Raw genomic sequence first — 13,814 nt, 5'->3', positions numbered from 1 at the left:
CTGTATACATATCTTGACCATCAAATTCAGAACATTACAAGCTTTCACAAAAGATCTTACTCAATATATATATATATAGAGAGAGAGAGTACAATAATACAGCATGTAATCTGTTGGTTTAACCTCTCTTTTGAGGGGTTTAAACTTCCTATTCTGTGTTTGGGGTGTCTGGACCCTGATTATCATAGGGGGGAAGTGGCATCACATCAGCTATGAATATTGTTACTTTTTCCTTCCTCTGTATACTGGTTCCTTACAAGTTATCATTTGATCACAGTAAATTAGTAATGCCTAACTTTAGTCTCATTTTGTCTAATATAGTTAGTATTTTAACAATTACATGATTAAGAGCTAAAGTTTTTCAATAAAGCCCACCCTGATAACTCCCCTAAAAATATTCAAAACACCTAGGTCACCCAAAATTGCTATATTTCTTAAATATAAAAAGTATAAATTAGTTTAACAGTCACTTTCATAAGATGTGCCACATCAAAGTAGCAATTCTGTGTCCCACGCTTTTAGAATTAATGATGCTAGATACATATATTGTAATGTGAATATATGTATGATTATTAACTGTCTTGACAAATATAAGTAAGTAGGGCCATTTCCTGCTCTCAATGAAAGCAATAAGAGTTTTCCATTGACTTGCTAAGAGCAGAATGATCCCACAGGACCTAAACCACTGAAGTGAGTAGTGACTCATATGAGTGAAGCTTGCTGGTATGAATAAGAGTTGTAGGTACCAGACCCACAGAGTGTATGGCTGGGAACCCTAACTTACTGCTTTTCTAAAGTAGTAATGGGTGTTTCCAGTCTGAGTTTTATTAACAAGTACATGTGAAATCCTTTTGCTTGGCTCTTAGGTGACTTCTTCCCAATCACAGGAGTGAAAGTTGCTTTAAACAACACTAAATAACAGTCCTTCTATGAAATAAAAGAGGTGTCTGTACTCCCCCCTCCACCCCACCCCACCCTCACCCCTCACACACACAATATACCAGCTAGTGTTATTTTAATCAATTTGTACATCTCATGAGCAAAATGGTCACCCTTGACTGCTGGATATGTTTTGGTTGGCACAGAGAAAAAAATCTCCATTAATTATACTTTCCTGATCAACACTTGCTATGTTAACTTCCTATTTCTAGTGCCCTGCACTTCCTGAACACTACATTTATTTAATAAGTAAAACTAATGGACATTTCTTACTCTCCTTTCAGACCTTGGACTTTTGTACATGAGAATAATCTACAATAATTTGTTCTTAATTGTGTCATTTAACATACCATTGTGCTCTTTTTTCCCCCTTCTTGTTAGCTGGATTAGCAGAATATGTGCTCAAAGATCAGCAGGAGAGACAGATGGAAGACATTTTTGGTAAGGTTTTAACACATGGGGTAAAGTTTAGATATGACTGCTCTCTATAAATACATCAGAGAAATGAATACCAGGGAGGGAGAGTTATTTAAGTCAAGTGCCAATGCTGACACAGAACAAATTGATATAAAGAGGCCATCAATAAGTTTAGGCTTGAAATTAGACAAAGGTTTCTAACCATCAGAGGAGTGAAGTTATAGAACAGCCTTCCAAGTGGAACAGTGGGGGCAAAAAGCTTATCTGGCTTCAAGATTGAGCTTGATATGTTTATGGAGGGGGGAGGTATGATGAGCTCAGACTAGATGATTATGATAGCCCCTTCTGGCCATTAAGTCTATGAGTCTAAATCAGTGGCAGAGCCAAGAGTAGAATCCTGGTTATCCATCCATGGCAGTGTGGAGCAGCAGCCAAATGATTGGGACAATATTTACTTGCTTCCTATTAACACCTTTAAAAAGTTGCATGACTTATTTTTATCCTGCTTTGGTGCATTTTTGGCTTGGATTTTGCTCTTATTAGTTAATGGCAAACTTCCTGTTGACATCAGTGGAAACAAGATTGGGCCCAATGGTTGGACTGAAGTATTTGTAGTTTAAATTAAAGAATGAACCTGGTAACCTGTCAGTTCTGATAACACAAATGATTTCACTGAAAAGATCTGTATGACTCCGTGATGTGTTTTAAAATAGAACTAATCCTTTGGGATATAAAACTGAGGCACAGATTAAACGACCGGCCTATGGTCACATGGCAAGTCTGTGATTCAGATGAAGGGAGAACCCAACAGTTGTGATTTCTAGTCCCCTCTGCTAGTCACTAGACCATTCAGAACCACTTAAATTTAACAACTAGATTCCTGAGTGTGTGATGACCTTCTGCACTGTAGAAGTTCACCAAGGTGGCCAAATCTGATTTCTGTGGATGTTGCATCCTTTGCTGATTTGGATGTACACTTTACTATACACATACACTCCCCATCTTTTATTTACAGAACTTATCCTGATTTCAAGACACTATGCATTTGGTGCTTGAAATTCGTTTTTAACAGTACCCTTTGGGATCCAATTGATTCAGATTTGACAGTAAGTTGTTTTTGTTTAACAGGAAAACTCATTTTGGATGAAATGTCCAATGAAACCACAGAGGGTTTTACAGAGATGAAGAAGCAGAAATGTCAGAAACGACGTAAGTGAAACAGCATTTGTGGCATCGCCAGAAGCAATTCACCTAGGGGGCTGGAGTCTTTTAAAGCTCCTCCCATGCAATCATAAACTACCTGCATGGCAGGGACATTTGTTTTTAAAGGAACATTGTTGCTCCTCTCATGCCAAATTCTTCATTAGCATAAGTAGCCGCAACTCTTCTGAATTCAGTGGAGCCGTGCCCAGTTAAACCAGTGGTGACTTGTCCACTCTTCCTCTGATGTGCATTCGAATCAATTAAAAAAATGCTCCTTATATTTTCAATGATTTGTTGGCATGTAACATGGCACGGTGAGCATGTTTTTAGCTGTTATAACCCCTAGCTTTGCTTTACACCAATGTGGCAATGTTTTAATTTTGTTTTCGATTAATTCTGGCTTAGTAAGTATTATTCCTTTTTTATTTAAAAAAAAACAAAACCAATCAACCAAACACTCAGGGTTCTCGTTACAAAAATCTGCCGCCTATTCAAAAATATAGGGTCAGAGTAAAATAATCCTACTCACTTTCATATTTAATATGCTGAAAACCTCTACTTCTGAGGTAATTGAAGCTGCCTCAGAATTTCTAGAGACAAGGCAAGTGAGGTAATATCTTTTATTGGATCAACGTTTGTTGGTGAGAGAGACAAGCGTTCGAGCCACACAGAGCTCCTCTTCAGGTCTGGGAAAGGTACTCGAAGCATCACCGCTAAATGCAAGGTGGAACAGATTGTTAAGCATAAGTAGTTAGCACATATTCTAAGGGACCAGAATTTCTAGTCTGCCACAATGAAATGGTGCAGCTTTTAGGAGACTATGCCCCAGAAATCAGATCTGGTTGGCTATACAGTGCACAGAACTCTGGTTATGCCTCTGCTAACTCCCCATCTTATTTAACATGCATAAATTAGACTCCACTAACAGAAACCTTAAAATATCAAACTAGATTCAACCTACATCAAGGATTATAAACTTTCTTACTTTTAGCATTCGTGAGCACTGCAGAGAGTTACTCTGATTCTTCCAAGCTCAAATGCAGGAGAACGGGTGAGTTATTGGCTGAAGGATTTTGAGTGTACCTTGTCTGTTGTTCTGATGTCCATACCACTATCGAGGTATTAAACAGAAGGACTGTAGCTCCTGCATGCTTGAGAAAGGTTGGATGCACTAATATGGTGACGTATCATGACAGTGGGTTTCTCTGGCTTACTGCTAAAGAATAGCACAGGTTGGGTTATTCTGCCCTTAATCCATACACCCACATCTAATTGTTATTGTAACAAACCTATGACCACCTAGATATATCAGTGGTCATAATACTGCACACCTTGGAAATGCCTCATGGCAGGGCAAAACTTGGATCCTGCTGTTCCAAAAGCACAGGCCTCCACTGTTTGAGTGAAAGGAGAACTCCATAAGCAATTAGCAATAGAAGGCTTATGAGAAGGGGAGGAACCAAGCCATAAGGGCCAAAACAATAGCCCAGATAAGGAACATCCTAACAAACACAAAAATAGCCAGGTTACTACCTGCAAAGAGGCAACTCCTCACTCGATCCTGGTTACTCAGCTCTTCTGCCAAGGCAGAGAACCTGGAGGTCAGAAGACACAGATCACTTAAAAGATCTGCCCTGTAGCTGTGGAGAGGTGGGGAGAGTTACTGGTTGCTTTAGGCTAACACAGGCTGATCCAAGGCAGGATCTGCAGTAAGCAGGCTATAACTTGGTCCCCAAGAGAATGGGAGACACAAAGGCTAAGACCTGTCTATCTAGAAGCTTGTATGGATGGCCAGGTGTAGATAAGTCACTTGGTTTAAAATTCATTGCTCTGAGTGCTGTGAGCCTTTTTGCAAATAAATTGTACGTTGTTTTGAAGAATCAGACATTGTTTTGCTTCTGTGTCACTGCAAACTGTCAATGCCCACAGACTCCCAAATGGAAACTCTTGCAGGTACCAAGCCTCCAGGGCCTGCTAAATATCACAGAAGCCCGGTCAGAGAGTGGTAGGATTGCAGGATCCCCACTGCAGGAGGCCTGGGCCTGTCACTTGAAAAGGGTGCACTCAGACTGGGAAAGGGTCTTAGGAGGGCCAACCACACATAAGGTAGCCCATCACAGTGTCAATTGGAGTTTTGTGAACAAAGCAAGGGAATTGTGCCACCCCTAATGTGGAAAATACACTTGATAGACTTGAAAAACTAAATAAAGTCCTTGGTGAATTCCTACCTGCTATTTGTGGTTTATTCAGGTAGCACATTCCTTATTTGTACTGAAGCTCCAAGATTGGTGCGGATTAACCCACAGTATTGACTTTAAACCACCCACACAATTTCTTTTTTATATCATTTATGCATTTATGCATTTATGAGGATGTATTTGTATTTCAGTAATGCTCACAATCTCCGTTGAGGATTGGGGTGCTAAACGCTGTAGATGCACGGAATGAAAAGATGGCCCTGGGTCCAGAGAGCTCACAGTCTGTGAAGGAATGTGCAATCTAAGGCACAGTTGTAGAGCTAAGACTTAAATTTTGCAAAGTAGGACATAGTTTTGTGGCATTTATGGAGGTTGCTCAGATAGTGTCACTGTCTCCATCTTCACAGATGCAGCAAAGAGGGTGAAGGAAGGAGTATGTACAGAAGGCAGCAGAGCTGTTGTGGATGTAAGAACTAGTTGCCAGAAAAGAGGTGGGCACTTTGAAAATGCCTCGTAACTTCATTTTGCATTTGATAAAGTGAGAACAACTGTGTAACTCTGTAAAGCCAAACATACCAGTCCTTTGAAAATTCAATAAATATGCCAGCAAAGAACGAGGGGGTTATATTTACCCAAGTTCTAAATAAAATAGGAACACCTGTTGTTATTACTTATTATTTATATATTTATTATTTACAGCAGAGATTACTCCAAGGAAATCCTACTGTATTGGTACCCTCACCATGAACTAGAGACTTGCCCAAACATATTGGAAGTGTTGGGATCAGCAAAACCAAAATGTACAGTACTGTATCTGTATCACGAGCAGGTTATTTCAAAATAAACAAGGACAAATATTTCTTGCATTTAAAACTATTTCTCTGATTGCTTTAATGAGTCAGTGGTCCACATAGCAATACAGACTATCAAACTGTTTACTATGTACCATGTACAGAAAGGTCCTGATCCAAATACTGGATGCCAGACAGAGCATCTTTTCAAACCCTTATAAGTTATCAAGTTTGTATAATCAGGCAGGCATAACAGGTGGTTTCATTTGTCTAGAAAAAGTTTGTCATTGTTTATGTGAAATTTTTCTAAGGAAGCCTGGCCATCCTTACTTCCCCAGTAAGACCTAGGCAGAGAGCCAAGATGAGGGGCCTTACTTTATGCTGCTTCCTCGGTCTCGTACTGCAGTGTATAAGGCAGTGGACAATGTCCGGGAAACTGAGCACAACAAGCTATCATATTAGCTCATTACCTCATACTTGGTAATAATTTACACTGAGTCTGAATATTTATGTGCCTGAAGCTATTTAGGAGGAGGAGGACGGGCCAGGAACGCTGAATGTGTTCTTTTAAACTAGTGAAGATACTGCAGAATCTTCGACATACACACTGTAGTCCTGCAGCCATGTTAGCTGGCTGCATCATGAAGTTCTGCTAAACACGTCAGGTCACTTCAGAGTTTGGATACCAATTTTTGGTCAGCTCTAAACACTTTGCTGATTTGATGACTATCAGGTGACTTATGTCTTATGCTGTGAGATCTTCTGTGGTCTGTCTGACTTTTGTAAGAAACTAACATACTTTAACCCTGTTTGCTTTTTAAAGTGGAGTCCCCTGGGTCTACAGTGAATGGAACTTTTGTAGCGGTGCCTCTGAACAGCTCTCCAGCTACCTCCACCTCTTTGTCTCACCTGCACATGCAGTTTTCTGTTACCAGTATACAGCCAACCGGAAAAAATGTTGTGATGCCTGGTATGTACGGTATAACTGCAGCTTTCTACCCCTACACAATAGAGAGAAAATGTGAAACTCTTCACCCAAACCCTTCACTGTAGCATGCATCCATCTCCTTCACATCAGGACATGGTGGTGGGGCTTCTCATTACCCCATACAGTTGCAAGGGGCTGCTGCTTCCTCTCAGCTTGGGGCAGTAAAACTGGCTCCCCTTCATTCCTTGCTAATAGCGTGTGCCACAAGATGGAGAGGCAGGGATTTCTCCTTACCCTCCTCCTCAATTAGAAACTACTCTTCCTCTGCTCAGTCAAAGGGAAAGTGAATGTGAAAATCCCTTTGAATGCAGCACTCAGAAACTGGTTGGTTAATTCATTCCATGGTGGTGAGTAAAATTAAAGGTCACTGTAAGAGCAGTGCTTCAACATGTTTTTATAATTCATTTTGACTTTGGTTTTTCTGGCAGCGTCCCTGGGAAAGGCTTTGTAGACTCAGTTAGTTTTGCTATGATTTATACAACTGCTGTATTTGTCAAAATATAATGAGCCAGGGAGTGTTTGGAGTTACACCTTTGAGTCTGGAGGCAACTGAGAAACTGACTTTAGGTAGCTGATATTAGTCAACACAGCAGCAGCTCTACAGAAGCTCTCCCTGCTGCAGAGCTGTAACAGGTGATCAAGTTACAAGCAGTGCATCATCAGAACACATTCTTGGGCTGATTCTGTCCAGAGGAGTAATGCTTCCTTGCTGCCGGTGCCGTGTGAACGTAATCACATGGAAAGGCTGTGATAATGCTTGAGTCTCCTAATTGCTTTGAGGGCAACATAGCACCTCAGACTCCATAATGCGTTCATTTACATACAGTCGCCTTATGCAAATTAACCTTCACTGCCACAAGCCACACCAAGAGCGGCATCAGCCTTGATATTTTATATACACTGTAAATAGTATGTCTCTCTATGGGATGCCTTCGGCAATGAACTCTTTAATCTTTACAGTACCCTATGAATTTTCAATAGGTTTTTGCCATTCTGAATGCTCCAGCTGAGAATGTACATAAAGAACACCATTGAGAGCAGGAAGGGCTGCAGCCCACGGCTAGGAATCGAGGTGCTTAAAAATTGAGTAACTCTATTACTCTTAATTCCAGTGTCTTCTGGAAATTCCAACCCAGACTGTCTGCTTGTTGGTGCTAAAGGGATCCAGATGATATCCGGCTTTGCAGTTCATCCTCAGCAGATAATTAATTTGCCTGTAGGGAATGGTGCATCCAATATTATAATATATCCAGGTGAGTTATTCAGAAGTGTTTCAATTTTTCAGAGACAGAAAGTAAAATAATTTCTATCAATAAAGTACCACAGATCTTCATCACATTTGTTTGTAGATGTACAGAGAAAGCTATTAACGCGCTTGTTTTATTTCTAGTGTCCTCCTCCCCCACTGAAACATTACAGATATCACCAGTTTACCCCACAACCCTGGCTGGTAAGTGCAGGATGGCTTTTCTTCTGTCCAGTATCTCTGAAAGGGTAACAACATAGACAGTTTCAGAGTAACAGCCGTGTTAGTCTGTATTCGCAAAAAGAAAAGGAGTACTTGTGGCACCTTAGAGACTAACCAATTTATTTGAGCGTGAGCTACAGCCCACTTCATCGGATGCGTATCCGATGAAGTGAGCTGTAGCTCACGAAAGCTTATGCTCAAATAAATTGGTTAGTCTCTAAGGTGCCACAAGTACTCCTTTTCTTTTTGCGAACATAGACAGTAGATTGTTTCTCTGTACACGGACACCAGTTTTTCCTGTTTCAGAGTAGCAGCCGTGTTGGTCTGTATCCTCAAAAAGAAAAGGAGTTCTTGTGGCACCTAGAGACTAACAAATTTATTAGAGCATAAGCTTTCGTGAGCTACAGCTCACTTCATAGGATGCACATTTTGCTCATGTTTTTCTTATAACAAATTACCTGCAGTTCATAGATACTAAAGTCAGAAGGGACCATTATGATCATCTAGTCTGACCTCCTGCACAACGCAGGCCACCGAATCTCATCCACCCACTCCTGCGAAAAACCTCACCTATGTCTGAGCTATTGAAGTCCTCAAATCGTGGCTTAAAGACTTCAAGGAGCAGAGAATCCTCCAGCAAGTGACCCGTGCCCCATGCTACAGAGAAAGGCAAAAAACCTCCAGGGCCTCTTCCAATCTGCCCTGGAGGAAAATTCCTTCCCGACCCCAAATATGGCGATCAGCTTGTTAATGTTGCTGACAGTCCTTTCCCTAACAGCTGTCTAGTCCAGGGCACTAGGCAGAATTGTCTGTTTAGTGCAGCATTAGAGCTACAGAGTCATGTGTGTCCAGAAGTGGTCATATCCTTTGCATTACCCCCCAGAGTCTGGCACTTTAACCTTTCCAAAATAGTTATAGAATCATGCTTTAACGCTTATCCCATTACCATCAAGATAAGGAACTGTGTTGATGCTTTATATACTAACTGCTTTACTGGGCTTTTAACTGGCAGTTAACATGGTCCAACAGAAACAACAGCAACAACACAGAAAAGCCAACCTAAACGTTTACTAAAAAGTTTTCTCCAAAGTCTTTTCCAAAGTCCGATTGTAAAAGTCAAACACATACAGAAATCGGTTCATAATAAACAAAAGAAAGTCTTGTTGAGTTCCCAGCTGCAGTAGCAGTCTGCCCTCATAGTTAGTTACTAGTGCAGGGAGCTCTGCTGTAAGTTTTGGGTTGTGTGTTTACTTCCAGGCTTTGATGCCTACAGGGTATCTCCATTGTTGACTGCTGCTATTGCTGCTTAGTTACAGTAGGTGTGGTTGCCCCCTAGTGGCTATTTATACAGCTAAAAGCACCAAAGAGAAAGGTGAAATTTTTGAAGGTGACCCAGTGGATGGATCCCTAAATACCCTCAGGTTTCTGTAGGAGTAATTGTAAAGGTTACACACAAATTTTTGCAGGCTCACCAATTGCACTCACTCATTTTTGTTAATTTACACAGCACATCAAACTACATCGGGCATTTTCCATCCTAAAATGAGTCCTTGCCTTGAGCTTGCAGTCCAACTGGAAAACAGGCAGACCCAGGAGCAGAGAAGGAGGCAGCATGACAACTATTTATTTGCTTTCCCTCAATTTTCCATTTTGCTATTAACTTTTGCCTTATTTGCCTTATTACCACTTAATCCTTCTCTATCTGCCTGGCTATAGACTCCCTTTGATTTTCCATTCTCTCATTTTTATTTATTAACTCCTGATCAGTCCTCTAACCCCTCCCATTCACTCACTGCCTCCTTCCAACCTTTCCCATAATTGTGTTTAATCCATTCCTGCATTCAGTACCTACTTACCACCTAATCTTCATAGAATCATAGAATATCAGGGTTGGAAGGGACCTCAGGAGGTCATCTAGTCCAACCCCCTGCTCAAAGCAGGACCGATGCCCAATTAAATCATCCCAGCCAGGGCTTTGTCAAGCCTGACCTTAAAAGCTTCTAAGGAAGGAGATTCCACCACCTCCCTAGGTAACGCATTCCAGTGTTTCACCACCCTCCTAGTGAAAAAGTTTTTCCTAATATCCCAACCTAAATCTCCCACACTGCAACTTGAGACCATTACTCCTTGTTCTGTTATCTGCTACCACTGAAAACAGTCAAGATCCATCCTCTTTGGAACCCCCCTTCAGTTAGTTGAAAGCAGCTATCAAATCCCCCCTCCTTCTTCTCTTCCGTAGACTAAACATCCCCAGTTCCCTCAGCCTCTCCTCATAACTCATGTGTTCCAGTCCCCTAATCATTTTTGTTACCCTCCACTGGACTCTTTCCAATTTTTCCACATCCTTCTTGTAGTGTGGGGCCCAAAACTGGACACAGTACTCCAGATGAGGCCTCAGCAATGTCGAATAGAGGGGAACGATCACGTCCCTCGATCTGCTCGCTATGCCCCTACTTATACATCCCAAAATGTCATTGACCTTCTTGGCAACAAGGGCACACTGTTGACTCATATCCAGCTTCTCGTCCACTGTAACCCCTAGGTCCTTTTCTGCAGAACTGCTGCTGAGCCATTCGGTCCCTAGTCTGTAGCGGTGCATTGGATTCTTCTGTCCTAAGTGCAAGACTCTGCACTTGTCCTTGTTGAACTTCATCAGATTTCTTTTGGCCCAATCCTCCAATTTGTCTAGGTCCCTCTGTATCCTATCCCTACCCTCCAGCGTATTTACCTCTCTTCCCAGTTTAGTGTCATCTGCAAACTTGCTGTGGGTGCAATCTACACCATCCTCCAGATCATTTATGAAGATATTGAACAAAACCGGCCCCAGGACCGACACTTGGGGCACTCCACTTGATACCAGCTGCCAACTAGACATGGAGCCATTGATCACTACCCATTGAGCCCAACAATCTAGCCAGCTTTCTATCCACCTTCTAGTCCATTAATCCAGCCCATACTTCTTTAACTTGCTGGCAAGAATACTGTGGGAGACCGTGTCAAAAGCTTTGCTAAAGTCAAGGAACAACACGTCCACTGCTTTCCCTTCATCCACAGAGCCAGTTATCTCGTCATATAAGGCAATTAGATTAGTCAGGCATGACTTGCCCTTGGTGAATCCATGCTGACTGTTCCTGATCACTTTCCTCTCCTCTAAGTGCTTCAGAATTGATTCCTTGAGGACCTGCTCCATGATTTTTCCAGGGACTGAGGTGAGGCTGACTGGCCTGTAGTTCCCAGGATCCTCCTTCTTCCCTTTTTTAAAGATGGGCACTATATTAGAAGATTACAATCTTCTGCTTTACCCTTTCCTAGTCAGCCACCACATCTCCCTTCAACAGTGAACTCCATTCCCCTGAAGAAAATTGAGCTAAGTGAAGTTGTCTGGAGGCAGTGAAGGTGTTTCCTTGTGCGGCTGTCATACTTCCTTGTCTCCTGGAAAGCAAAGCCCATTAATAGGCTACTCCAGGAGGTGCTGGTGGGGTTTCAACTCTGTAAAGTCCAAAGGAGCAGCCGCTAGTTTACCCCACTGTCCAGATGATGCAGCTAGAGTTCCTGGCTCCCAATAGAAGATCTGCAGCCTCGTATAGTTTTCCAAAGACTCATAGATGATAAGGCTAGAAGTGACCATTGTCGTCATTTAGTCTGACATCCTGTATAACACAGGCCAGAGGACTTCCCTAAATTAATTCCTGTTTAAACTGGGGCAGATCTTTTAAAAAAACCATCCAGTTTTGATTTTAAAATGGCCAGTGACGGGGAAGTGGTTCCAATGCTTAATTACCTTCATTGTTAATTTGTGCCTTATTTCCAGTCTGAATTTGTCTAGCTCCAATTGTCAGCCATTGGATCTTGTTATACCTTTGTCTGCCAAATTGAAGAGCCCTCTGTTAAGAAATGTCTGCTCTCCATGAAGGTACTTATAGACTATGATCAAATAACCCCTTCCCTGTCTCTTTGTTAAGGTAATTAGATTGAGGTTACTCCTCAGAAGCAATGGTAGGACTCACTCTCACATGACTCACATTAATGAACTGTTTGTGCGCGTCAGCAGGGCCCATGCAGATAGTTAGTGCACATCAGGCTTCTGCGGGTTAGAGTCATATCCCAGCATGCCACAAATTACATGTTTGTGTTGACAAGCCCTAAGGGTGATGTCAAAGAAAAGAGTCTGGCAGATGAGTTGGTAACTGTGGCAAACTCAGACTGATATCAGGGGTTCAATTCCGTTAGCTCCCGTAGGAAGACACCACTTCCCGTTGGGTCTGAGTTTCTCCTAGATGTCTATTTATGACCTCTGGGCAGAACTTCTGACACTGAGATGAAAAGGCCTTCTGAGCCTTTACCAAAGCCCATGGTTAATGTGTATTCCAGAGAAGATGTTTCTTACCATATTGTATAACGCCTCTGCTGAAAAGGGATCCATGGGAAAAGGTCTCTTGAGCTGTCCCATCGAACAGGAAATTACTGAATATTCTTAAATCCTTTTAAAATGTAACCTTTACATGTCTTTATTAGGGATTGTCTTTTCCCAAATGTAAGCTATTTCTAGGCAGTGACTCATCTGAGAGGAATTTCTGTCCCACTCAGCTGTGTTCAATGTGACATCACAACTCAGAAAACATTGTAAGAAAGTATTGCAATCTTGGATGTACTCCTGGAATTTCCATCTGTTTTAATGGAGGCTACAGTGTGCCTTTAGAGGCAGCATTTGACTCCCTGAATGGATAGTTTGTTTAATCATGTTGAAAGAGTTTCTCAGATTTTTTGACTTAACTAAAATTATGCTGTGGACAGAGTCCTCCTTAGTATTTTGTCTGCTAACTCTTTGCTGTCATTAAGAGATAATACTGATAACAGTTTCATTAACTGTATAAATAACTTGTCAAATGCATTATTTCAGCTCAAGTGGACTTGGCTGTCCAAAGCATTTTGGGGTCTCCTGACAAAAACCCCTCCATGGGCCCATTTGCTTATATGCCAGAGACTGCAGCTGTGACTGATCATACAGGTAGATACTACCCTATTTAAAAACCCCTATATGCTGACTTTACAATTATAATACTTTGTATGTATGACATAATGCAGAGTGACTCCCTCAACTGAGTTTTCCCAGGGATGTTACCTGTATATAATGCTCACCCTACATACCTAGCTACTCAGCTCTAACTAAAATTGTGTGATTACGCTGAAGCTATTCCTTTTGATTACATAAATAAGTCTTAAATGTGAACATGAATCAAGCCAAAATGCTAATATTTGAAAGGGACAGTGGATCTCATGAATAGAGCTGTAATTTTTCTCCATGGCATTGCTCCACGTAGGGTATCAGAACAGTCATGTTCTTCTGTAACATTGTAATAGCTACAATAATTAACCTTGCGAAATGATGAATACTGACTGAAGCGTCTGCTTTATCTGCAGGGTTTTCTTGCCTTTTGTCTGTCATAAGTTAACATGATTTGTGTGCATTTTTATCACTGAAATAGACAAATATTTCCACCTTAAGTTAGGACATCAATTGTTATGTAGCAAGGTTCTACCCCATTTAACTAGTCACATTGCTGAAATTGGAAAAGTTCAATCAGTGAATGTTTAAGAGTCTGTTTCTCAAATTGATTACTTGTTTTCCTGCAGATGAAGAAGAAATGTCCAATGAGAGATCACAGATTCCTGTTGTTCCTTCTGAACAAATTCTCAAAAGACCAAGTGAGTTTCAGTCTCCTTTAACCTTAAATTGCTTTGCAAATTCTGTGGAAAACCAAAAGATCAGTTTTTGCTCTAGAATAAGTTGTCTGTTGTGGGGAAAATGT

At 41.3% G+C, this 13,814-nt stretch overlaps 1 protein-coding gene across 3 annotated transcripts in view; it reads left to right on the top strand.

Moving 5' to 3' along the window:
• CIITA (class II major histocompatibility complex transactivator) overlaps positions 1–13,814 on the top strand; it is a 76,968-nt gene that overhangs the window by 46,252 nt on the left and 16,902 nt on the right. For 2 of the 3 annotated variants that reach the window (XM_073362463.1, XM_073362461.1), the window contains exons 4-12: positions 1,321–1,380; positions 2,485–2,565; positions 3,551–3,610; positions 5,165–5,248; positions 6,372–6,518; positions 7,649–7,789; positions 7,927–7,986; positions 12,905–13,012; positions 13,639–13,710. In XM_073362463.1, the coding sequence (XP_073218564.1) occupies positions 1,321–1,380; positions 2,485–2,565; positions 3,551–3,610; positions 5,165–5,248; positions 6,372–6,518; positions 7,649–7,789; positions 7,927–7,986; positions 12,905–13,012; positions 13,639–13,710 (813 nt within the window). The remainder of the gene's footprint in view (positions 1–1,320; positions 1,381–2,484; positions 2,566–3,550; positions 3,611–5,164; positions 5,249–6,371; positions 6,519–7,648; positions 7,790–7,926; positions 7,987–12,904; positions 13,013–13,638; positions 13,711–13,814) is intronic. The other variant, XM_073362462.1, reaches the window with a different exon arrangement.

The sequence above is a fragment of the Lepidochelys kempii genome, chromosome 10, assembly GCF_965140265.1.
Source record: "Lepidochelys kempii isolate rLepKem1 chromosome 10, rLepKem1.hap2, whole genome shotgun sequence".
Taxonomy (NCBI): Eukaryota; Metazoa; Chordata; order Testudines; family Cheloniidae; genus Lepidochelys; species Lepidochelys kempii.
The sequence above is the reverse complement of the archived record's forward strand: the minus strand, read 5'-3'. Positions and strand labels throughout refer to the sequence as shown.